At 45.5% G+C, this 26,318-nt stretch overlaps 1 protein-coding gene across 1 annotated transcript; it reads right to left on the bottom strand.

Annotated features, from left to right (window-relative positions):
• Positions 1 to 212: 212 nt before the first annotated feature.
• LOC138299864 (PDZ domain-containing RING finger protein 4-like) lies at positions 213 to 25,309 on the bottom strand. The gene is made up of 5 exons (XM_069238525.1): positions 24,949 to 25,309; positions 18,895 to 19,097; positions 14,663 to 14,768; positions 14,055 to 14,135; positions 213 to 3,812 (listed from the first exon to the last, which is right to left on the bottom strand). The coding sequence occupies exons 1-5, from the start codon at positions 24,982 to 24,984 to the stop codon at positions 2,586 to 2,588; spliced, it is 1,653 nt and encodes a 550-aa protein (XP_069094626.1). The 5' UTR covers positions 24,985 to 25,309; the 3' UTR covers positions 213 to 2,585.
• Positions 25,310 to 26,318: the final 1,009 nt, after the last annotated feature.

The raw sequence follows: 26,318 nt of genomic DNA, 5'->3' as shown, positions 1-26,318 counted from the left end.
TTTAAGTGGGCTCAGGGTTACTGTTTTCTTTCACAGTAAGATCAGGTTTAGTGCCCTCAACAAGGGCTCTGTTATCTATGAGGGGAGCTGCACCATCCCTCGAAAAACCCGAATTCCACCTCGAACACTATTTGCTAGACTAGCATGAAATAATGACCAGCCTCGTGTAACAAAGAGTATCAACACAAAAGTAGAAATTATAGTAAAGTCAGTTTATTTGGACACAAATATAATTATTTACAGAGAAATCCTCTAGAATTTCCAACAATGTTATGCAAATAGTCAAACTATTGCAAAAACAGTGCAACAGGGAAAATGTGTCCCTTCTGCAGAGTTTTCCAAGGAATACAGAAAACTTATCAAAGCCTTGTTGCACAGTACTTAATGTTGGCAACAAGACTTTGTTTCAATTTCTCTATTTACAGAAAATATTTGTCTTTCTTCAAAATATCATCTTTCTCCACATTTCATCAGAACGCCCACTTCGAAGGAACTTTCTCAGAAAGCTAAGCATAAAGAGACGTAAAAGGGACAACAACTTTTTTAATTAACTTCACTGTTATTGGTGATTTGTGGCTCACTTTCTTGTCAACAGCATGAGTGAAACTGACTCATAGTGATACTCTAACTGTTTAGGATAGCATAAAATACATTTGACTTTTAGTCATAAATAACTTTCATGGCTGCCATCTTACAATGTTTTTAGAAAATCACTATTCCTGCTTACTCTCAGTTTCTTGTGAAGGTGACGATGCTTGGTATTTCCTAGCTAGCTTTAGTCACTATGTCTTTTGATCCAACTACATATTAAGCAGTAGCCATTTCTGCTATCCGAGACCTTTCTTAGACAGTCACTGTGCCTAGTACCTCACTAATTAGCTGATTGGTGATCAGGTCTGCTATCTCACAGACTTCTTAAAAGGCCATACATCTTTCTACCTTAGAACATGGTTAAATGGTATCCAAGCTTGCTCTCCAAAGGCTTGCTTGCATGGTTATCTTGTTTGCAATATGATAGCAGGCTTAGAAGATGACATCATTTCTATCATACAATTTGCATTCTAGGTAATTCTTAAAGGGATACCCTGTCTGTTACCTAACACTAACATCCCATTTTGAAGCTAACTATTCTGTTCTTTCACAGCTTGCTTCTGCGGTAACCGTGACTGTAATATCTGTTAAACAGCTTTGTCTTTTATGAACTTTTAGAAAGTGACTATCTTTGCTATCTCACTCTCTTCGTGGCAATCGGTGTTACTTTTTACTTTTCAGTGCGAGTCAGCCGGCCATTTTGAATTCCAAGTCCATGTAATTCCTCAGTAAGCACTGATAGCTTGGAAACATTTGAACACACCTTTATGCTACAGTAAAGACACAGCCAACTTTCAAATCAGAACTCACCAAAGCTATGCCCCGAATCTCCGATCCACTCACAAAGAGGCGCTGCCTGTAGGTGCTAGAGGTACAGTCTGAATATCTGAGAGGTTTCGACCTTTGAGTGAATAAGAGTGAAAGAATATTGCACATATTCCGTTTTTATAGCCTATGACTCACTTTGAACCTCCTGGGGTTGCTTATTATGCAGCAAAGAGAAAGCAGTGCAGACTCTGGAGTTATTCTGTATAGCACCTTACTCGAAGTAAACAAACCACTGCCATCTAAAATCTCTCCCTACTGAGTTTCCTGAGCAGTCGTTGGTGTATTTTTTCACGTTTAACAAGCTACTCATGAAATGTTTTTGAAGCTTCTCAGCCGTGGGTGCAAGGGAAATCTATTTGCCTTTCTATATCCATCAAAACACAGTGGACAGAACCTTTAGGAGACATCAAGGCAGCTCAGTTACTCCATATACTTTGTCTACTGATGTACTCAATTTCACTCTCCATTTCCACTCCACAATACTCAGAATATCTACATATATCTTAGACCCATTCAGGTACATTTAGACTAAACATGCCACACAATTATGTACAAAACATTGCACCAGAGCTGCTTACCTGGCTACCAAAGATTTGTAGAAAATAATTTGCCTTTTCTGGGCAATGAGCAGCAATCAGCCTGATCAATGAAAACTGGCAAGGCATGCACATCCATACTCATAGCACACTACAGAGAGTTGATGAAAATCATTTTACTTTCACATTAACCAACACAAACCATCCCTATGCTTATCACTACGAACCCTACATATCTAATGGATGGAGGTACAACAACTGAACAAAAAGGGACCCTCATTAGGAAACATATTCAATGACATGCTTATGGCACAAGGTGCTATACAAATGGTCATAACAATATTTCATCATGACATAAATACAATTAGTCTGTTCCAGTGGATAAGGCAAGTGGTATCATGGACAATGATACACTGCACACAAAAAACGTCAAGTGTTCAGTCTGCTTAAGCTTCCATCATCTTTATCTTTTGGATACGCCCTGTAGCTGTGGGGCTGCATTACACAGCTTAGATGTCACTTGACGTTGTGCTTGTTTGGTTGCTTTCATTGGGAAAGCTCACAAATGTTCATGTCCTTTCAGGAGGTGGGCCTGAGTAGATTTGTCTGAGTGCTGAGGTCGACTTGGTACTATACTGTGGTAACAGACAGCAAAGGGCTATACAAGGTGGTGCCACCTATGGATTTTGCTCCATGGCTCAGTAGTTCCTGTATTGTGATCCAGTTGTCCAGGACTTTCTTGCTCCTCTTCCTCATAAGTTTTTTGTGGCTCAGCTCAATGATGTTGTGTTCATTACTATTGTTGTCAGTTCCAGCTCGGCTGCCTTCCGCCAGGCTTTCCATCCGGCACTGCAGGAGGAGCTCCTTCCGCTGCTTCTGCTCTTTGGCCATTTGCAGGTGCTGCCTCCTCTCAGCCTTGCTCCAGTGCCGGCCCATTTTGATTTCACTTTGAGCATCATCATCTGTGGTGGCGCCACTACGCTCCTCCTTGAGCCGTAGGGCCCTTTCCTTCATGAGCTGGATCTTCTGCTGCTTTTTGCACAGGACGCGGTTCCTTTCACACTGAAGTCTCCCTTGCTGCCTGGTCTGGTTGTGACAACTAACATTGTGTAACCTGGCAGGATTTGGTTCAGTGATGGGATAAGCACACCATTCGTCCATCTGTTCTTCACGTACCAAATTCAGGTAACTGCGACACCGCAGACCACGATCTGTAAGGTCTAAGGGCTTCTCCCCTGAGTGGATGCTTGTTGCTGGAGATTGGATCGGCCTATTTGACTTTGATTTATCTTTTTTGTTCTTCTCGTAATCACTAGTCATGGATTCTTTAGGACAAGGCACAAGGCTACTGTTCAAGCAATGCTCTGCATTTTTCGAGTGAGTGACTGTAAGCATCCCCTCTGGATACTCTTCCAGTGTGGGGAGCCCAGGGCTCCATGAGGATCTCTCTAGCCCTTCATCACATGGCTTGACATGATTCTCAAGTCCCTTATGTCTGAGAATTTGGTGAGCTTTTTGTTCTTGCCTGGACTCACAGAGCTGGTACTGTTGACATCTGCCCTCCAAGATTTTCTGGAATCTCATGTATTCTTCAGGGCTGATGCTACAAAAACCTGAATCGCTCAGATCATCGCTGGTCGAGAAATCAACAGAGTGCAGAGGAGTTCCAGTCTGAGGCCCATGGGTTTCAGGATCCAGGCATCCTTTCTCCTGCACACATGGATCATCTGACTCCGTTTCAAGTCCAGAATTCTCATCCACCCGGATGCTTCCATCAGTGCATCCTAGGCCACTGTCCCAGTCTGGGTGACTCGCTGAACTCTTGGCTGTTTTTATGCTATCCTCATCGTTCTCCGTCTACAAGACAAAACACAGAGAAGGTCTTTTACTGGTCATGAATTAGTATAACAATACACGCCTTATATTCCGTAAATGGTGGTGAAAACAATGACAATAAATGCTGGTACTGAATGAATACAAGATAGATGTGCTAGCAACATTTTTAAAAACATATTTTTTTGCATATCAGGTGTTCTGGGAAGGGTGGAAAACTGCTATGAGGTTCATGAGGGCCCCTAACATTTTGTGAACTATTCTGGGCCTCATGCAGCCTGCTGATGTTCTCAGTAATCATGCAACGTATGTGTATGAACTCTTAGAATAAATCCAGGCAAGGCTCACTCTTTGGAACCAAGCCAGGTTGATCTGGGATCCATCCAAAGGCTCAGCTCCATTGATGAGAACTAGCCAAGCATTGCTGAATACTATGTAATTTAGTATATTTGTCCTTCTGCAAATACATAATTCTTTAATAGGACCAAAATAGAGAAGAGTAAATAGATGTCAAAGACATACTCAGTTTGAGAGTATAGATTGGAGTGTTTAATTGGGTTTTTTGTGCAGACTACATTAGAAACTGTTTTATAGCCAATTTTTTCTCCAACATGTTATATGATCAATGCCTGTCTTTTCTACAGTTCCAATAAACATCGCCTCCTGAAGAAGATCTATCTGTTCGAAATGCATTAGGGCTCATTGTGGACTTTCATGGCCACTAGTTATACTGAATATACAATGATGAATTAACTGTAACTATTATTATGTATGGGCACAGATAAAACCATAATCACCAGGTAATCATCTTGAATTATTAGCACAAACAGCTACAAATCCTTGAATAAAATACATCAAGTTTCTTTTTAGTAGTGCCATGAGCACCAGTCTGTCACAAGATGGTATATTGTTCTTAGCACATTGGTGCAAGCAAACCAGTAGTGTTGGGCTGGATGCATCAACTATTTTAGTAATGATATAGGTACATAATTCTGGAATGACAAGGTGTACTTTCTAATAAGGAACGTAGTATCCTGACAGCAACATGTCACTTGCCACCATCTTCCCCAAAAGGGTGCACAACCACCCCAGGAAATCCTTGGCAACAGGCCACTTACACCCACAGTGATCTCTCGCCAATGTTCTAGGAGAGACTGCCCCAGTCTGTACCCAAACTAATGTTTTTTGTATGGGGTGGGGTTAACGGCAACCTTTGGAGGTATCATACACAGCATCTCTGCCCTAATACTTTGCGCAGAAGTCTGACTACTAGGGACATGGCACCGTATGCTAATTAGCCCAAATTTACATTGCATGTATTTCCTTTCTGAGACAAAAATCCATCTTTGAGGTCCAAAAGGAACAGCATCGGCCAAAAAGATTTTAACAAGGGTTTTCTTCATTTAAAGTTGGAGCTAGGGTCAAACAAGTGTTCCAATGCACAACCCAACGAGATGAAGGGAAGGAACGAAGGTATTCGTTTTTTTCAAGTGCCTTGAAGTCTGGAGAGTTCTCTGTTTAGGCACACAGGACCACTATTGTGAACGTTCTTTCCCCAAATCGTCAGCACTTTTACATTTTGTTTTATGTAACATACTTTTAAAGCTTTATTGGATTATTAATTCAACTTACAATTAAACAGTGCTCCTCAATTAAGTGAGCTTGGCAAGATATCTACTTGGTTACAAAATATGTGTAGTACACCTAGCGGTCCCAACACTATACATTTAGATTGTGCACTATTTTGGCAGAATCTTTTTGCAGGTGGGTATACATATCCTCACTTGACTCAACTCAGCTCCTCCCTGCCAGTAATTCAGAATACTTACCCCAGCAAATCTTGATTATCGGACCTTAGGGGAGGAGCTCACTGTAGGTGTCAGATTGCCTGTTAAAGTACGTCATATCTCGTAACCATTCCTGTGTATTCGGTAAGGGGCCCCTCATCCATCGCATAGCTACTCTGCACTTGGCTAACAGTAACGCAATGGCAGCCAGCCGTCTAATCAATCGCCTGTGGTAATCTTTTATTGCATCCTAGTAATGCAAGTGATATTTCTGGTTCCATCTTTTCTCCCACAATATCGCTAAGTGTCCGGAACACTTCCTGCAAATACCTGTATATTCCGGAGCAGTTCCATGCAAATTGTAGAAACCCTGTATTAGGCTCCGGGCACCTGGGGCATGCAGCACTCTCCCGGATCCTGTATCTGTATAGTCTGGCCCGAGTATGATAAACTTGATTGATGTATTTGAAACGTATTAGTCTATGCCTGCTATTCAGGGATATCGTTGTTGTCACTGAGCAGCAGTATGTCCAGTTTCTCATCTATAGGTGTACCTAAGTCCCCTTGCCAAGTCAGTCGGGCCCCTTGGTCCACACACTTCCTGGGTACATGGATACAGTCTGGATATTAAAATGTTCTGGTGCAGATGTTTGTGTAAGCGAGGTCAGGGCCAGAACGGGGGAAGGCTCTAGTATTTATTCTACCAGCAATTAGTGTATATCGCACTCTATAGTAATAAACGCGCATTAACAGACTAGTCTGGATTCCGCATTCCCGCACTTCCTCCAAAGTCCCTAAACTTCCCATCCGTGAAGAAGTCCCCCATTGTAGTGATATCTAAATCTTTTGGGGTTTTCAATGCTCCCTTTTCCTGCGATATAGGGAAACACTTGCACCAAAGCTAAAGGTATTTGGGGTGTATACAACAGTGATCCCGCTTGTCTGTTTAGCATCCTGTGCCATGCATGAAGTGTTGCGTTTAATGAGTCTAATACCCCATAATGTCTGGCCGAAAGTCCGAACGGAGATCGTTGAAGTGTACAAGGGGTCGCTGCACCTCGCTCTATTCGTACATGCGGCAGATCGCGCACACCGTGTACCCAGTAATGGGCGTATTGTGACTGCACAGCCCAGTAATATGCCTCTAGATCAGGGGCATTGAGACCTCCCACGTCGTAGGGTGGGTTAATGCCAACCATCCCACTCTAGGCTGTTTGCCCGCCCAGGCTAGCTGTATCATCAGTACCCTCAGCTTGTCAAGCACCGCTCGGGTGAGTAGCATCAGGATATTTAAAAAGAGAAACAAAAAGCGGGGCAAGATAACCATGTGCATTATTGCTATCTATCCAACAAAAGAAAGCGGTAGTCTGATCCATCTACTAATCATTGTACTGCCCTACCGTAATTTTCCTGGAGAATTATTGCTGGATCCATGGGCACACGAACCCCCAGCTACCGGGTGGAGTCCTCTGTCCACTGTAAGGGGTATTCAATGGGGTTGGTTTCAAGACTGGTGTAAGTGGGAACACCACTGACTTGTCCCAGTTCATCTTAAGTCCTGCATGTCCCCCAAATAACACCACCTCTCTCAGTACTGGCATCAAGTTACGTTCAGGGTCCCTGACATATAACAAGGTATCGTTGGCATATGTTGACATTATGAAGGTATAATAAGGGAACCGCAGCCTTCTATGGGAATGGTGTTTTCTGATCGCACATGCTAGTGGCTCGGCCACTAAAGCATACACTAAGGGGGAGAGGGAGCATATCCCTGCCTTGTCCCTCTTTTTATAGTGATAGGAGCAGTTATAGGTGCACCACAGGATGCTCATACATTACCTTGACCAGGTGCTCCGGCAACCTACCTGGCTTCAGTAGCACTACCAGTAGTGCATCCTGCATAGTAGGTGGCATAAAGCCATATTTGGCCATTTCTTAGAAGACGGTACCCAACTGTGGTATAGAAGGTCACTGTGAGATCATCTGTGCCCGGCGCCTTACCGGTTGGCATATCTTTTAGGGCTGCTCTGATTTCCCCTGGCTGTAGAGGGGCCATTAATCTCTCTCTAGGATTTACTGTAAGCCACTTCATGGCAATATGGGTAAAGTAGTCTGTTACTGCCTCCTCATGATATTAACTAATCAGATCTCTATAGTATCTGCTAAAGCGTTCCGCAACTTGTACAGGTTCACTAAGAACCTGTCTCTTTTCATCTTGTACCGGGAGTATCATATTGTGCTCATGTCTGGGTCGCATGCAGTACTGAAGGAGGAACTGGGAAAAGACATAGTGGAGTTCTTTAAGCTTTCCCAGTTCCTCCTTAAGTTCTGCATCTAGGAGTGAATTTGGTGGGAAGCGCCAGGAGAAAGCAGTCTGCACTTTGAGTGTAAATTCAGCTTCATAAGGACGGGGGAGTGGTCCCAGTACGTGTGTGGTAAGACCTCGCAACTATGAATCCTGTGGGCTTAACACTGCGAAAGCAACCAATACTCTACGTGTGTGTATGTCGTAAACTGAGGAATAGGGCGTATAGCCAGGAACTGTTGGATTTTGATGTCACCACACATCTAGTAGCCCCTCCTGGTGCATCATCTCTTGAAAAGCGCGTTCTGATGCCGAATGTCTCCATGGGGGTCCCCTGGATCTATCTGATCTGGGTTGAGTACACAATTGAGATCCCCTCCCCATACCTGTGGTAAATTTCCCCACTGCTGTAGTCTAGAGGTGAGTTCCTGATAAAAATTTGGATCGTCATGATTCGGTCTATATATACCTATGAATAGTATCTCTAAATCTTCTGCGGTGCATTTGGCCACAATATATCAGCCTTCTACGTCAGCATAGAGCTCTTGCAGCTTTATCCCTGATCTTTTTCAGGTACAGATAAGGACTCCTCTGGCGTGTGATGTGAACCCCGCTGCATAGACCTGCCCCTGCATCCTGCACTGCGTAAGAGCCCCACTACTCTGGGGTAGGTGTGTTTCCTGTAGTATAGCTATGTCCACTTTGTGTCTATGTAAATAAGCTACCTGTTGCCATTGAGACCCCGGATGGTCCAAGTGATCAGTCTAAGTGGTGCAGGTCTGGCAGGGTGTGCTGTGTTTGTATGCTCCCCATTAATCATTCTATGTCTTGCGAAAATCCATGTCCCATAGTAGTGGTACTAGCCCAGTGCACTGTGCAAACAAAGATATCTGCCTTCAAACTTTAAAGACCCCAGTTAGTTTGTTGCCCTCCCCCCATCCATATTGCGCTATCCCTCCACTGGCGCAATTTCTTACCTACTCTCCATGATTACCTTCAGACATTATTATATCAAACCATTTAAGTGTGCACATTTGGGGACAGATGTTGCCGAAACTGTCCACTGTATCTCATGTATATTGTCAGCGGAAATTGCATTGCATCTCAAACATACATTTTGTGAGATATTCTGAGGGGCATGCGCCTGCAACATTGGTTCAGTGATCCCCATTATATAAAGCATAGTTTCTATCCCACTGTATACCCATGCGACTTAACTGTTAACCCCCTATGTCCGTGTATTATCCGCAGTCTCAAGTTCTCTCGATTAGCCCCGGTTTATGTCCTTCCCTACCTTCCCCTTCATTCCTTACCACCATTTAAATGCCCAGCGTGTATTCGTATTATGGTGTGTCATCATTTAGTCTTCTGCCTTTGCATATTTCGTCGTACCTGATGGCAGTGTGAGAAAAGGGGGGGAGAGCTCTAACATATCGCTTGTCCCCCTCATCTTGAGTCACTACACATCCTCCATCTCTATGTCTGGGTCTTAACTGCGAGCAGTTGATGTTTTCTTCTGCACTACAGCAGGTTCCCAGCGAGCTATGAATTGTTGAAGCTTCTTGGCATCAGTGAAGAAATGCGCTTTTTCATCCAGCATTACGTGCAGCCAAGCAGGATAGAGCATATTGTTGTTTCCCCTGTTGGAAGTGTCTTCTCGCCTCTTGCGTGAAATCTGGATAGAGTGCAATCTCAACGCTCGCATGGCCCAGGGTACCAAGCTCACTGGCCTTTCTGAGGTCTACGTCTCTGTTTCTGTAATTAAGGAGCTGGGCCAAGAACAGGCGTGGGGGGCGTATGGTGCGCTCTTTTCACAACATAGTGGAGAAAGTGTCACAGCTCCGAATGTCAATAAGTAGCTGTCTATATTAGTTGATTTTGCAACCCTCACGATTGGACATTATTATGTTGCGATCCTGTCTCTTGTTCCTCTGCCTTAGCCTGCAGCGTGACCAGGAGTTTGTCTATTTTCGTCAGTGTAGAGGTCATCTTGATCTGTTCATCTTCTGCTTCCAATATTCGCCGCTTAGCCTGATCAAGGTGTTCAGCATGTTTGTCAATTCGTTTGGACATGCGATTCATGTAAAAGGTTAATGCGTCAATTTTTCCATCAATTTTTGTCAAACTGTGTTGCATGAACATTAATATCTGCTTAAGATCCTTCTCCGTCTAAGGTTATGCGTTCCCTTCTTCTCGCCCGTGCTTGGGCCGCTGGGCCTTCTTTTCTGGCCTTGGGGGTCCTCCTCAGGTCGAATTGTAACTTTGATTGTACTTTGTCCATTTTCCTCATGATAGGGCAGTCCTGTTGCCCCCTCTGCACCAGTCCTGACCATGTAGGTGCGTCTTATCGTGTTCAGGGGTGTTCCTTGCCTCAGGCCCATTCTCCTTTCACTTTAGCGTAGTTCGCTTCCGTTTTGGACAGTTATTAGTCCAGTGCCCCGGTTATCCTCCCCGCTCATAATGCTCTTCAGCCGCCCTTGTTGGGTTCCTTAAAATTCTGCATTCGTGGGTCCTCAAGCCTGGCCTCCATGTAGCATGGGACAACTCCGGGCCACTGCGGCAGCGCCCCCAGTGCAGCACGTGGCCGCCCCTGATCGCCTTTTGTCACTTCTCTCCATATGGGGCCTCCTATCCTCGCTCCAGACAGACGCTGTTCAGGGTGCCTGTGCCCACTGCTTCACATAGTGTCACTTATGTCGCCCGTGCTGGAATCTGCGCTTGGATTTACTTCTCCCTTCGCGTCCCACTACTCCAAGGGATCGATTATGCTTCAGCTCGTGTCCAGCCGACTCATCCGTTCAAATGCTCATCGCCACCCCTCGCCAGTGAGGCTCTGTTTTTGGGGATCAGTACCTCACCTTAGTGCTCCAACTCTTCCAGGGTGTCAGGCCTCGTCTCCTTCCGTCCCCCACCACTGCGGGCTCTCACCGGCCCTCCGATTGGCCAGGGTCGCTTGCACACACATTGAGGCGCGCCGCACAGTTAGGGCACGTCTCTCCAGCCCGGATGTCCGGAGCTCCTTAGGGGTGAGTCATTAGCGTGGTGCACTGCTGGGTCGGGAGTGGTGCCACCGGGCCCGGCCTATGTCGCTGCTCTGATGCCGCCCACCTTTCATGCCACCCACCTCACAGCTCCGTTGCCTCTTCCCCAGAGCGATTTAGGAGGCGCTGCTTGTTAGTGTCCAGTTCAGGAGCTCCTTCCATCAGTTTGGGGGGGATCATGTGGGATAATCGTTCGGCTGACAAAGCTCCTGGCCTACGCAGCCATTTTCAGTTGCGGCAAGCTCAACCCCATTATGTAACATATTGGGGCGTATTGTTAAAGCGAAAGTGTTGATTAAAGGCATTCCTGCTCTGCTTCAGGTACATCTTGTTGCAAGAATTGAACATTCGTTGATATCCGCCCACTATGAAACAAACTTCACTTTTCTCTCACCCCTCGCCTTATATTAAACCCTTACTTACCCAGCACCTCTACTTGTTGTGAATTCCACTGTTTTAACCTGCATTTGCTATGTGTTCCCAACTCTCCATCCAGTAGATCTTTACCCCTACCTCACCCTAACTACCCCGCTCTGTACTACCACCCTGACCACCTCTCCACACCGGACCACCATCCCCTTCCTCCCTCCCCACTTTTGTATCACTCTAACTCACTTTTGGAAGAGACTGACCCAAATTCCATTACCCAACATCTAATTTGACTTGACTATATTCATCTTGTATTTATTGTTTTTATTGATTGATTGTTAATTGTAACTCAACTCCTATTCTCTTGTAAAGCTCTCTAATGCCATTTGGCCACATTCTCACCATAGAAAACTGTAAAAAATACAATAAAAAAAATAAAAAATACAATGCCTTATTGTTTTATGGCTAAATTTGCGCTTTATAGATCTCATATGCATGTACGTACATACTTGCTGTATTTCATGCAGTGTGGTGGATGCCCCAGGACTTGGAGTGAAGTTAATTTGAAACATTTCACTGGGCACCTTTGAGATTTAAAACCTTTAGGAGAGCTGTGGAATACCACAATCTTCTCATGCCCATTTGGATTATGTGGACCATCTGACCGGTGGGTGAAAAGAGGCAGGTTTGTGCTTGGAACGTCTGCATTCAGGTGGAAATGCCCGATTGCCATTGCTCTGTCAATCCAGAGATCGCACCCATATTTTCCTAGGTCAAAGGTGAGGTGGCTTTCACAGCTGCCAATGACAGGCTTTTAATGTCTTAGAATGTTCCAGAAAACATGGAATCTTATGTTACGTGATAGAGTTTGAGCAAGGTTCACCATGTTCTGTGGCACCCCGATACTGTTTACTGGCCTGGTGATAGGGAGCCCTAAATAAGAGGATGCATCACACTGGAGGGGGTTACATTCAACCAGTGCCTACTTAAATTGTGCTGTCTAGCCCGGAACCTGTTTTTCCTGTTCCTCTTCCCTTATTGGTTGTGGCTTCCCCCTCTCATTCTTCATTTGCTCCCTGTTCCTATAGTAACTGACTACTGGTTACGGCCATTTGCACAGAAATCTCCAGGAGCAACTGATTTTCTTCTGTTTAATGCTGTCGGCGGTGTGGTTTGTTATACACTGAAGTGTATGACATCATGAGTCTGGCAGTAAGTAAGATTTGACAGGGAAGTGTTTGATGTCATCCCATGTCACTCTGAGTGCAGCTAATGAAATCTGTGATGTCATCCATTCTAACAATGAGGATAGCTGTTGAATTCATATGCTATCGATTGTGACAACATGTGATGCTGTTAACGTTTGTGTTCTTGCAATTGCTAAATACAACGAGCGCAGATGTGGAAATCTATTGTATCATTGTCTTGAACAGAGAGAGAATGACTGATTAAAATAGCAGCAATTTAAGAGATCCAACATTGAGGAACTGCAGTAAAAAATTATTTTAAAACCATCAGGTTTTGTAAAGTTTAAAGGTGACATAGCATCCACGTGTTTTTTAAAATATGTTGTTTCTTGTTTTAATTTCTGCCAGATTTCTCTGATGAAGACCCTTTCTGTTTATCTGCATTTTCACCATTATTGAAGCATTTTCTTACCTAGTGTGTCTGCTATTTTTTACTATCAGAGAAGGAGTAGAAATGCAGCCCGGACTTCCATTATACCAACAAAGGGGCAAAGCGATATGAATTATCATTCTGGTGGAAGGGAAGGAACATGCAACCTTGCCCTTTTGCTGCTTTACGGCAGCTATGTTAGTTGTGCAGACTGCACTTCCGGTTCTTCTCTGACAACGCGTCCTATTACAGAGGACAGAGGAGGTTAACTAAATGGAGAGCAGACTCAGTAATGTGTACAAAAAAGTTTAAAGTATGATAGACTGAAAGAATGTTTGAGTGGTAAATCTGGCTATGGGCTAAATATTAGTACTAAAGAACAAAGGGGCATATTTAAAAGAAAGTGGTGTATAGGTCCCAATGCTCCACTTTTCTTGCATCGCCCCAGCCCCACCTAACGACACCTTGGCTGCGCTGTATTTACATTACGCGCACTATGGCGGTCGGTAAGACAATACCGTCATTATTCTTTACGCTATTGTGACGCCTTGCTGCACTAGCGTCAAAAAGTTTTACACTAGTGCAGCAAAGCACAGGAAGGCCCATTGAGTAAAATTGGTGCGTCATTTTAACGCCTGCTCTGAGCAGATATTAAAAATGACAGAAAAAACAGTATAGTGAAATATTGTAGATTTCACTGTGTCGGAACGCCCCCCACCCCTGTATACATTATGCCTGGCACAGGCATAAAGTGGCACAATGCAAGCATTGCAACACTTTGTAAATACGGTGCGGGAGGAAGGCCTCCTTAACGCCGACTTAGCTTTAAAAAAAATGATGCTAGGGCACCGCAAGGTGGTGCTAGGAGCTTGTAAATATGCCCTAAAGTATTTTATTTTTGAGAAAAGGATGCTATCCCAAATGGCTTAGGACATTTATAACATGTCAATATGACATGGTGATGCTGTTTTGGCGTGCTATAAGTAGTCTCTACAATAATATAGTACTCCGTTCTTTACTGCACACTTCATGAAATGTCATTGCTGCCCCCTCTTCTGTAGCGTTGTTGTTCATCGCTTTGCAATGTGTAGTACTGCATTGCCTTTGGGTCATTCCATTCCGATACATTTCCTCTCTGTGTTCTTACCAGAATGGCGCTGAAGGAGACCCCGTCAGGAACAAAACAGCTTGCTATATCTTGCTCGGGATCAAATACGGATCCTTCTACCTGGAAACACAACAATGAACTCAGTCAGATGAGCAGGCACATTACTATCCACAGAAACACCACACTCCTGCTGAAGTCTGTACTCTCCCCTCCGCTTCGTTTGAAACAACCAGTCAACATGCCCACTCTGTTGCCATCTTACTTCACAAGATTACACTTGACATTGCTATAATAATAATTATAATAATCATTAATATCATACCCCTTTGCCAACAGTGCACATACATTTTACTAATGATGCGCCCCTTAGATGAATGGCTGAATCGACACAAAAGTTATTCAAACTTGCGACCTGTTAATCACACTTTGTCATTTATGTAGTGTAGGACAGACATTTAACTGCACAGGGCAGAGGGACGGTTACTAATACCTTACGGTGAACAGACAGTTATTGGTACCTGGAATTGGATAGGCAGTTACTGGTACTTGGCATTGGATTGCGAGGTCAACCCCACCTTGCAGGGGGCGAACAGTTACAGGCACCTCTCAGGACAGTTGCCCTTATGATGATGGATAGATTCTCATACCTGGCAGGGCAGTTCGTCGGCGTTCTCCACATCATGAGGCATGATGGGCAGATAATCTTCATCGTCGCTACTGTGCTCCTCAGGCAGCAGGTAGTTCTGATACAGACTGAAAGGAAGAGAAAAAAGCACTGAAACACTTTGATCTGTGCCAAATGAAACTGTGCAAATAATTACCTGCCCCTAATTTTGGCATATGAGTGGGTAAATAGTTGGGAAAAGTCAGCATATGCACCTACGGATCAGTTTAAAAATTCTTTAGATGTGGGAAAAGATCTAGCTAAAACTTTAACTACGGCAAAGCAATAAGATATTTTCAGACCTTCCTGCAGCACAAAACTATCTGCTGGCTGCTCCACAGGTACCTGACTATAGGAAAGTGCCCTCTTTCTTGGCATGGTTACCCCCATTTTCTGTCTGTTGTCAGTGTGTTTGGCTGTGTCAACTGGGATCCTGCTAACCAGGACCCCAGAAGTTATGCTCTCACCTGTAGACTATACCTTTTTCTTCCCACAATTGGCATGCTGGTCCCCCATGTAAGTTCCAGGGGATCCCTATGGGCTGCAGCAGTTATTCTGCCACCCATAGGGAGTCCATGCAAAGGGTTCCGCAGGCCTGCCACTGCAGTCTGCGTGAAATGGTGCATGCACCCATTTTCACCACAGGTCACAGCACCAGGTCACTGTAAGTCACCCCTATGGTAGGCCCTCTCCGTCCAGAGGGTAGGGTGCGGGTACCTGTGTGTGATGGCACCCCTGCACTAGCAGAGGTGCTCCCACAAACTCCAGATCCACTTACCTGGACTTTGTGAGTGCGGGGACACCATTTTACGCGTGTACTGGACATAGGTCACTATCTATGTCCAGCTACATCATGGTAAGTCCGAACCTGGGCATGTTTGGTATCAAACATGTCAGAATCATACCCCAATACTGTTGCAGGTATTGGAAGTATGATTCCATGCACTCTGGGGACTCCTTAGTGGACCCCCAGCATTGCTACCACCAGTCTTACAGGGTTTTCGGGCAGCCCAAGCTGCTGCCATCCCTCTGACAGGTTTCTGCCCTCCTGCTGCTTGATCTGATTAAGCCATGGAAGGCAGAACAAAGGAATTCCTTTGGGAGAGGGAAGTAACACCCTCTCCCTTTGGAAATAGGTGTGACTGGCTTGGTAGGGGTAGCCTCCCCAAGCCACTGGTATGCTTTGAAGGGCACATTTGTTGCCCTCCATTCACAAACCAGTCCAAATCGGTTCAGGGACCACCAGTCCTTGCTCTGGCACGAAACTGGACATCACCACCCCAGGGGTGGTGTCCAGAGCTCCTCCAGAGGGTCCCTGGGCTCTGCTATCTTGTTTCAAGGTTGGCAGAGAACTCTGGGAGCATCTGAGTGGCCAGTCCAGCCAGGTGACGTCAGAGCCCCCTCCTGATAGGTGCTTACATGGCTAGGTGACCAATCCCCCTTTCAGGGCTATTTAGGGACTCTCTCTTGGGTGGGTCCTCAGACTCAGCTTGCAAAACTCCAGTAGGATTCCTCTGCAATCTCCACTTCGACTTCTGGCCACTGGAACCGCGACTGGACCCTCCAAGAACCGGCAATGCTGCAATCAACGAAGAAGACTCTTCTGCAACTTTGTTTCCATGGCTCCTGCCAGCTTTGCAACATTTCCCAGGCTGTACATCCTCAGAAGACAGCAACTCTTCAGCCTGCACAAGAAGAAGGAATCTCCCTTGGAGTGAAGGAGTCACTCCCCTGCATCCGCAGGCACCTGCTGCAAAGATGTACAGCTGTGTGGATCTCCTCTCATCCTCAGCTGCGTAGATCCTGCATCACGGGTGGTAGTCCAGAGTCGTCCTCTAGGGCCTCTCTGCCAGCTGCCCATCTTTGGTGGGGGTAAGCCTTTGCCTTCCGAAGCAGGACAGTACCCTCATGCAACGCATCTCTTGCAGCTGCCAAGGCTTGTTTGCATCTCCTCCAAAGGACCTTTAGGCAAGGTGCAGCTCCAGTCCTCAGCACTCCTTCCTGCGACGCTCAGCCCTCTGTGTGGTTCTCCTGCAGCGGGGGATCCTTTTCTGTAGAGCTGCATGGGCTCCGTCTGCGACTTCTGTGTCTCCGTCCTGTGGGACTCCTGTGGTTGCTGCCTCTGCTCCTGTGGACTCTCTGGGATGCTGAGGGTCGCTTGTGACTCCCCCTCTTGGGTTGAATCCTCCTGGGCCTTTCTGGTCCCCGGCAGCACTACTTCTCCACTAACCACAAGTTTGTCTTTGCCAAGGCTTGTTGGTGGAATTCCTGCACCATCACCCATCTGCCATCTTCACTCCAGCATGGGACATCTTCTGCATCCAAGACTACAGTGCTGATATGTTCTTCCTCACCGTTTACCAACTCCTGCAAGTACAGCTTGGTGGGTAGTAGTTCCTACTCCCCCTGGACTCCACTGTGACTCTTGGTCTTGGTCCCCTCTCTACACATGTCTTCTTTCTTCAGGAATCCACCACTAGTTTTTTGCAGCCTTGTCTGGGTGTCTTCTTTTTCTTCTTTTCCTCCTTTTGGGTGGTTTGGGGGAAATCCAGTGATTTACTCCCGCTTTCTGGGTAGCTGGGGAGTGTTGTGTTACTTATCTCTGTGGTTTTCTGGTACCCCCCGCTTCCCTGTACACATTCCACTTACCTAGGTGGGGGTCGTGTATGCATTTAATTTTATTTTGTATAAGGTTTGGGCTCCCCCTAGGGTCACTATTGGTTATTGCTATTTGCACTGTTTTCTAACCTTTTCTATGCCTGTTTCTGTTTGCTAGTGTATATTATTAGTGTATTGTCTCCTATTGGAGGCTTGCCCTTCTAGTATTTTGTGGTATTGTGTTCCAAAAATAAAGTACCTTTATTTTTGTACAACTGAGTATTTTTTTTTCATATGTGTAAGTGCTGTGTGGCTACAGTGGTATTGCATGAGCTTTGCATATCTCCTAGATAAGCCTTGGCTGGTCATCCACAGCTACTTCTAGAGAGCCTGGCTTCTAGACACGGACTACACTTCACTAAGAGGGGATACCTGGACCTGATATAAGATGTAAGTACCTTGGGTACCCACCACACATCAGGCAAGCTTCCTACATTGATATATTAAGAAGCAAGGAAAAATAGGGAAAGAACTCAACAAAAGAGAGAAATAAGAAAAATAGACCAGGAGTTAGGTTTATATGTGACTTTGTTGGCAGGGGGCAGAGATGGCACCTACTGGTTCATATGTTGCGTAGTCAGCCTTTAACTCTGAGGCAAATAGCACACTCCCCTCCACATGTCATGTTTTCTGAAAGACCAGGTAGAGTACAAGACAGGGCGGTTTGGCGTAGCTGAGTCATAAGCTGCATCTTAAACTCTTTCTAAATTCAGAGTTTGTGACTTATCCCGAACAGCACATTTCCTTTGGTGTCAAAATAATACGTTTACTGTTACCCGGCTCCTTAGAACTGACGCATCTACCTAAGGTGGATAAAAAGGCAGACATAGGCTGCTAGGCTTGAAACCTCTTGCTGCAGAGTTTGAGACTGATTTCTGCAGAAAGTACATTAACCACTGAGCTATTTTACTAGGATCCAAACTTGACACTGGCATAACACATCTCCACAGTGGAAGCCCAACTCACTGAGAAATCTTACCCAGAATTCAAACATGTACCATGTGTGTTGCACAGCTATGCCCACAGCTTTGGTGCTGCACTTTTTATTGGTATCATGGTGGCAGGTGTTAAAGTCAAAAGCCATGTAACGCATCCCACATGGGATTTACCACTCCAGGCTTTTTACCACGCTGCTTGTTTGCAGGAGGGAAGGGTCACCTGAAAAGCGCTTTTGAAGTGTTATTTCACGAACCTTAGAGGCTTCACGCAACTGTTTGGAAGTCCTTGGTCTCAGTGCACAGATGTGACCAACTCGATGGGTGACCAAGTGGGTGAGTGGAAATGTGGTCTAGTTATTGCGTTGAGATTTTGCAGGTTGTTTCACTGAGATTCTTCCCAGTAGCTGTCTGGGGAGCTGGTATTTAAACTTTAAGAAGTCAGCTGTGGATCCAGAAAGCCAAAGTATGAATCCCAGTTTCCCAACTCGTCTAAACTGAGTGATCTGGGGCAAACCAATGTGTCACCCTTCCAATTATTTGCCACAATTTAAAGCAATTAGAAAGAAGTTGAATGATAAACAAGTCATAAATAACAGGGATTTTAGATCACTGACTATACCTGTCCAGAAAGTGTTTGCAGTCCGAGTGCTCTTCCTCGCCTTCGCCTTCCCACCAGTGCGCCTCTGTCTGGGTGGCAATGTCATATGTTTTTGGAGTAGCTGGCATATTTCTCAGGACCTCCAGCGTGAGGCGCTCATTCGTTCCTTGAAAGAGGTCCATGGCCTCCTCCGCCGTGACGTCATTCAGATCACGTCCGTTTACCTGTGGGGCACAGGAAGGAAGGTCATCAGGGTGAGTTATAGGGGCGTAGGTGCCAGGGAGTCCTGGGCTTACAGAGAGCAATTGCACACATCCTTGGTACCTTTAACCATTAGTTTGTATCCAAGAATGTGGAGGTACTTCTATTGAAAATCTGAGCAGAGAAGCCAAGGGTTACATGGGCATGTGGTTTGGGTTCCATTTTTTTTTTTTTTTGTCAGAACTCACGGGGAACCGATTCAAGAAGCACAGAAACTATGGGTTTCAGTAGGCTATGCAAATAAAATGTCCTCTCATTGCTTCCTTCACCTGAAGCAAGGAGTTATGCGGCAGGGGAGCACCACATTATGCGACTGGGTTGACTACATTTTGCAGCAATAAAAGGCAAATTGGGTGGCTTAACACGCCACTTTTTATAGTATTACTTCATTATTTTGCCATTTTTACACATAGTAATTCTGTGTGGGCAAATACTTAGCCTTAGTAGTACCAGTTCAATAAGTAAATACAGAAATAAGCAACTGAAAGATGACCAGATAACCGTTGTGAAAAGACTTCCAATGCGTGAAAATATATATTGCCACATTTTGAGTATTCTTCTAATGAGTTATTGTTTTAACTTGTTGGTATATCTGCTTTTATGGCCATTGCCGAAATAAAGTTTAGTAACGTAAAGTCTTTTTGATCCCTTTGAGCTAGAAACGCATTATATTATTAAAATTTGCAGATTATGCCACAGCAGATGATGTGGCAAATGTGGCAAGTCCATAATTATGCGTAAAAGTTGCTGAATCGCATAATTCCTGTGGTCCAGCCTTAAGCCTATTCAGGCATCTCACCAGGTAAACGATTCCATCACTACAAGCTGCTTGGTCCCCCCACCCATCCCTTACCTCTCGCACCCCCCCCCCCCCCCCACACACACCCTGTGGGCATCCAAACCCCCTGGTCCAAGAGGGACGTGAAGAACCCAACCACTGTAGCCTCTGCAGCGCTTGTGTTATTTCCAAAGTAGGGGCATGTGTATACAATTGACAGCTCAGACCACCTTCCTGTGGGCATTCATGCCACCTTCTGAGGGCCAGCATGAAGGATTAGAGGACCCCCTGCCCTCTAATTACAGGCTTCCTCTCAAAGGGAGTGTTTGGCCTGCGTCAGCTACCCACACAGAGCTGCAGTTTGACCCAGGGCTCAGAACAAACACACCGGCGGCAGACAATGGGCCTTCAAGACACCCGCCTTAGCACCCTGTTCACATGCAGAGCCCCCCAGCGTCCAGCCCAAGAGGAACTTCATTGTGATGAACGACCCCACCCCCCCCCCCCCCTCCCACACACACACACACACACCCCCGACAGAAGTGGAGGGTCCAAGCAGAGCCTGCAGACAGCACAGGCGCCTGGGTCACAGCACACCCCGCCCTGGGGACAAGGCCTGCAGGCCTTTTCAAATGAAGCCTTTCTCTGAAGGGGTCTTTGAAGATCAGTAGGAACATCTTTCATGTGTCCGGAGAAGAGGGTGGGACTCGCAGTACTCGACTAATTTGAACTAAAAAGCTCTATTATTATATATATATATATATATATATAATCAGGTCGCTGCGGAAGAGCATCCGAGCGCGCCGGGATTCTTTGCCTTGCCATGTTGCCGCGTGCGACTGCATGGAAGGGAGGCCCTTCCCCGGCACTTCTATCACTGCGCGCCGCAGATCACAAACCGGACACATCTGCGTCACTATAACACAGCATGCAATAACGATTACTTGCAAGTAGGCCTAGCTCAGTCACCCTAAAGTATTGTGGAGCGTGCACCTCCCTTCTCAGGGGCCTCTGACTGCCGCAGAGAAACACTGGTGTTCAAGTACACGCGCTGCCTCTGCTGATTCAAGCATTGGCAACAGACACCCGGGTCTAAAGCCAATGGCCTCTTAATTAAGCTATTATCCTGCCCTATCATAAAAGTAGTCTGAGAAGGGGAGAGAAGGAAGCCCATGTGTTAATTACATCTACCGTCGGTGGTGATAGATGAAAGGGGGCATTTTCGTTTGTTTAATGCCTTGGCACATTCAACGAATCTGCATGAAACTTTAAAAGAAAAAAGTGCATCCACTTTAGGTACTTTATGGCACGTTTCGTATAGTCTCGTCAAGGGCGGGACCTGCATTCCAAGCAGTCACAGGTAGCCACATAGAGGCAAGAAAAACAGGTGGTTTCAAATGTGTCATTTCCTAGCTCTTAGCTCTTTAGTACAAGGGGATTACACCAAATTTGGCAGAAAGGGAGAACTTTATTTAATGATTAGATCTTTCTTGATTTGGTGTAAATCTGTTAGTAGTTTTGGGGAATCTAGAGTTTACAAAGGTGCTCAGTTTGTGAATGGAGAGGCTACATTTTAGATATCTGGGCATTAATTGGCAAGGATCAACGGTACCAGAACTGCAAATCTTTGCAGCTCCTAAATGGAAAAAAATAATTTGATATGATTGGCCAAAGGAACTTTTTCTTCCATCAGCCATTTTGGCACCACAGAGCTGAACGTGAATTGTGGAACCAGAACTCTCGGAAGAAATGTTTCTGCTGCCAGTACAGTGTGCAGGGATTTGGTGCCTGCATCCTTAAAAAGATTGTAAAGGCCATGTAAGTGGGCAGAGTGAGCACACCCTGATCCACAGACCATGTGGGAGGACCTAAAATACATATATTTTTTTCTTGTGTGATCCACTGATCCTTCTTCCTGGAACCACAGACTCCTGAGAGGCTATTGCGGCAGTTCCCAAATAGGAAATGTGGACACAGGGCTAGCTTTATTTGCTGGTACTGTCATCCCTGCAAGCTTCAATCGCTACTTCTTCAACTGTGGCTCCAGTTCTGGTACCAGGGGTCCGGAACTAGTGAGTGATGCTTACACTATACCACGGCAACAGCCTGTGAAGCTTCCCTTCCATCAACAGTTCTTATTTTGGAACTGTACAGCCCCCAATTGGTTTTTTTTTGGTTTAAAAAGTAGGGTCTGGCTATGGAGCAGGGCCTGTGGCCAATCGCAGTACTTAACTGGATTTGGCCGCTCGTAATGGGATGGGTGAAGGATTTGTAGAGAAATTCCGCTGCACAAGGAGTGGGGGTTGGCTGGCAACGTGGGATGGGCACAGGTCCTGGCTGGAAGCCAAGCCCAAGGGCCAACCCCGCTGCACACACCTGAAGGATGTGCACATCTGGCTGACAACAAAGAATTAGGTTGAGAAAACTATTTGATGAAGTACATGATAAAAACACAAATATTCACTACAAATCTAAAGGTTAACATAAGCTTATGGTTGACTTTGCAATATAACATCTTAATGTATGTTTAAACAGAACCTCCAAAATTAACGCAGTTATACTTTCGTTATGAATCAAACACAAATACATGAAAGAGCTGGTGAAGTATTGGACTCATGGCCCATTGGGGCTTTATTTTTTATTTGTATTTATGCTTTATGTTGTAATACTATAATGAGATGGATGCACAAGTGGATTTGTATCAAAGAAATAGAATATTATGATTATATTTTCAAGTCATTTACTGCTTAAATATAATATATCAAATATGGTATATGAGATATTTGTTATCTTATCGCAATATTGAATGCATTGCGCAATGAGTTTAGAGTAATTATTTTGTATGATGTGTATCCATTTCAATTTGTCTTGCTTCTGAATTGGCAAATGGTGATCTTTGCAATGAAAGTAAGTGAATTGTTATGGATGAACATGTTCTAGGATAGCAGCTGTTGTAGGTGTACATTAATCCTTAGCTGCTGTTTTTCGCACTACAGTGTGAGGTGAGTCTTATGGTTATATTGGTATTGTTTATTTCAAAATGAATGGCATCTTGTATCATGCACATAGCTATGTGCCATATACACACACACACACACTGTTAGAGGTTTAAGGTTACTTATATTTAGGAAAACTTTTGTTTACTATTTCTATGCAAAACGAATATTTTACGCCCGCCCAAAACTTACTATAACTCACACACCTCCTAACAGTATTGTCAACTGGCTAGCCAGACTAAATTAACTGTAACTCCCGCCACCACTTATAGCATGTTAAATCATAGCATGCATAACAACACTCATTATATCTTAACATTTATGAGAAGAGTGTGCATGGCAGAGAGCTGAATTAAAAAAAAAATATATATATATACACGCACACACACACAGTGACACAATGACTGACAAGTGACACCATGTCAGGTGTGACAGCTTCAGCCAGTCGACTTTTTAGCCAGCTTCAAGTCATATTTCTATCTTGTTTCATGTGGGTTTTTTTTTTAAGGTTTTGTGTTTGGGCTTAAAAATCACAGCATACAAAGCATGTTGCCATAAAGCTAGAGTGAGCTGAAATTGTCTGCTCACAGCTGCTTGGGCGAGCCCTTGAGTACTTAGCTGCAGGAACTGTGCAGAACATGTATTTATTTGAATGGTCACGATGCTACAGAAAAAAAAAAACATACAAGGCCCTGTCCCAAAGGATCAGTCCCATTCGGTCAGCCAAGCAGCCTACCCTGTGAACGGGAACGTACCATCTCCACCGTGGGGTAGCAATTAGGACAACAGCACCATAAAAGTGTGCACACCTAGATGAGATAATAAAGCGTATCTTTCTCAGCAACATACATAATTCTTCCTTGAGGAAGCAGGGCGACACGCCGTCTTTACGACTATACTAAAACCACAACTGTATGATTTACAGAAGCGTCTGCAAAAGGAAAGTAAAACACAGGTGAAAAGAAACCACAGACAGCAGTGACCATTCACACTGTCCACCGACCATCAGGTTTACCCGTTATATCTTACATTTCAGCGCATCTGAGGCTTGCCTCGGATGTTTAGCATACACTCAATAATGTACAGTGTAGTTCATATCACTGTCTGATTCTGCGCCACCAGATTTGTACCCCCACAGGTGTAGGGTCGGGTTTGTGCTGAACATTGCAGAACTCGACGACTTCTCAAAATAGTGCTCGTGATCCACGCACTTAATCATACAGAAATGCTGTATTTTCCGCAGAAAGCAACACAAAGACATTCGCTTATTGTTCAATGATTTGCAACAAAACTAGACCAAATTGTGTATAAAATTATGTTTACAAAATATTGTGAAGACTGTAGAGTGTGCCAAGCGCTTATTAAAAATGTCAGTGCTATCTGTGAGGCTTCTTGGCCCGGACATCCCACACATGACTGAAGACCGCTGAAGAATGGCACCAGGACAGTGGCGTAACAAAGGCCCCGCAGCCCCTGCCGGCCGGGGGGGGGGGGGGGGGGGGACGGGGGGTATGCTCGAGCTCTAGGAGGGCCCTTCAGCACAGCACCTGGTCTGAGTGAGGCCGGAGATTGGCCCCCAGTCCAAATTGTTTGGGGGGGAGGGGGGCTCCAGTTTGGTTACGCCATTGGTTGGGGAGCGGGGTTGAAGCCGGAGACAACAGTGGACCTGTGTGTCGAGGTCCGAGGAATTGGCAGATTATGTGAATTTGTGAAGTCACGGGAGCAATGAGGTACAGAAGTGCCTTCCTGGCCAGGTCTCCCCAGTGAGGGTCTATCCTCATCCACATTCCCTGCCATTGTGAGGCAGCTCAGGTGGTATGCGCCAAGAGGTCGCTGGAATAGCTACGTTGCGCTAATTAAAAAAAAAGACTAACTATAACTACGTAGGTGTCTGGTTGGAAGACATGGACAGCAATAGGTTCGCTAAGAGTAACGCTGAGCTTTAACGGCGCCAAGAGTCAAGCCGGTTTGTGGGCAGCGCTGAATGTATGGGCAGCATTTATTAGTAGCTAACGTGTGTCAGAAAAGCGCGGTTCCTACCTTGATCCGATCCCATGAAGGGAGAATGAAGATCATTGTTTCTCTGTTTTGGGGCGTGCTCCTATGGTTCTCCGCCGTCCCGTCCGGGCTCCGAAGCGTCAGAGTTCAGAGCGCCCGCCTCGGATGAACAGCTGAGGTCTCCCGTCCCGTCTGTATCTCCAACTGTTGATGAGACACGACAGGGAGCATTTCATTGAGCCAGCCCGCCAATCCCAGCCAGGGGTGGGGTCCCGGGGTTGGGGGGTTGCTGCTAGCTGCCCCGCTAATGCTTTTTCAGGATGTCAGTATACCCCCTCCCCATGCATCTGCTTGTGGGGCGGGGGCGGGGCTGAGGGTGCCCACCCCGTGCTCTATTTGGAATTCACAAACAGGCCTTCCCCGGCTGCATAGGAAGTGATTAGGGTAATCCCCACTGTCAAAGCTCGCTTCAATCTCACAGGCCTCGGGGGGTCCTCTGGGGGAGTCGCTCTTGTTGTCCTCACAACAAATGTTCTAAGATCAAAACGAAGTCAGTGACATAGAACCAGGAAGTCCTGTGAAATAAATCCCATTACGGGGGATTGGGGGTGTTGCTGGGGGTGCCAACTCCAGATGTTGTGCAAGGGTGGTGGTGGCGGGGGCTTTTGGGGGGGATGCTTAGAAGGCATCACGGGGTATTTTAGTTGTCAGGGTTAAGAATATAACGCTAACCACTTCATACTGTCCACCCCTTTCCGAGTAATATCTTGGTGTTTTAGAAAAAGGCGTGCAGGTATTAGTCATTATGCACCTATTCAGCCAGTTATTTATGCCGTTTTATATAGTATGGGCATTGCTGGAAGTGCTAGAGCGCTTCAGAATATAAAAAAACACTACATAACTCAACACGAGAATCAACGATCACATCAGTGATAAATATGCATTTTGTCGAGGGAGAGTAGTACGGCTCCTACAGGACTGGATTTCGGAAGATAAATCCCAGAAGGCTGGTAGAAAGAAGGGAAATTAATTAAAGTGTCGTTTAAAAGGAAGGCCTGTCAATTGTTCCCTTGTCGCTTCTTCAAAATGACGAAAGCAGGCCCTGTTTGAACTGGAACCAGAGACACACAATTTACACACCAATCCTTGTGGCAGGCGCATTTGCCTCTGAACTATTTTCCTTGCAAGATATACGCTGATTTCTGCAGCAAGAGCACACACGCCCGGAGTAGTCTGTCTGTGATGGAGCGCTGGGTTTTGCTGCTTACACACCAATTTCTGCTGTAGGCACTTTAACCGCCTGAGCTTTTTAATAGGGAACGCACGCTCTAATGTGCACGATGCCCAGAGATCACTAGAGAATCCATCAAGTCCCTGGCCTTTATAACCAGGCCCAGACCCCACCTCATTCT

This window comes from Pleurodeles waltl, chromosome 6 (genome assembly GCF_031143425.1).
Source record: "Pleurodeles waltl isolate 20211129_DDA chromosome 6, aPleWal1.hap1.20221129, whole genome shotgun sequence".
NCBI classification, from domain to species: Eukaryota; Metazoa; Chordata; class Amphibia; order Caudata; family Salamandridae; genus Pleurodeles; species Pleurodeles waltl.
This window is presented reverse-complemented; position numbering and strand designations above follow the sequence as displayed.

Excerpts from the sequence above, each read along its gene's own strand:
- LOC138299864 (XM_069238525.1), bottom strand. The coding sequence starts at position 24,984 with ATGATCTTCATTCTCCCTTCATGGGATCGGATCAAG. Across the intron at positions 14,136-14,662 it reads CCGACGAACTGCCCTGCCAG|GTAGAAGGATCCGTATTTGA; the intron begins GTATGAGAATCT and ends TTGTGTTTCCAG. Across the intron at positions 3,813-14,054 it reads TCTCCTTCAGCGCCATTCTG|ACGGAGAACGATGAGGATAG; the intron begins GTAAGAACACAG and ends TTTGTCTTGTAG.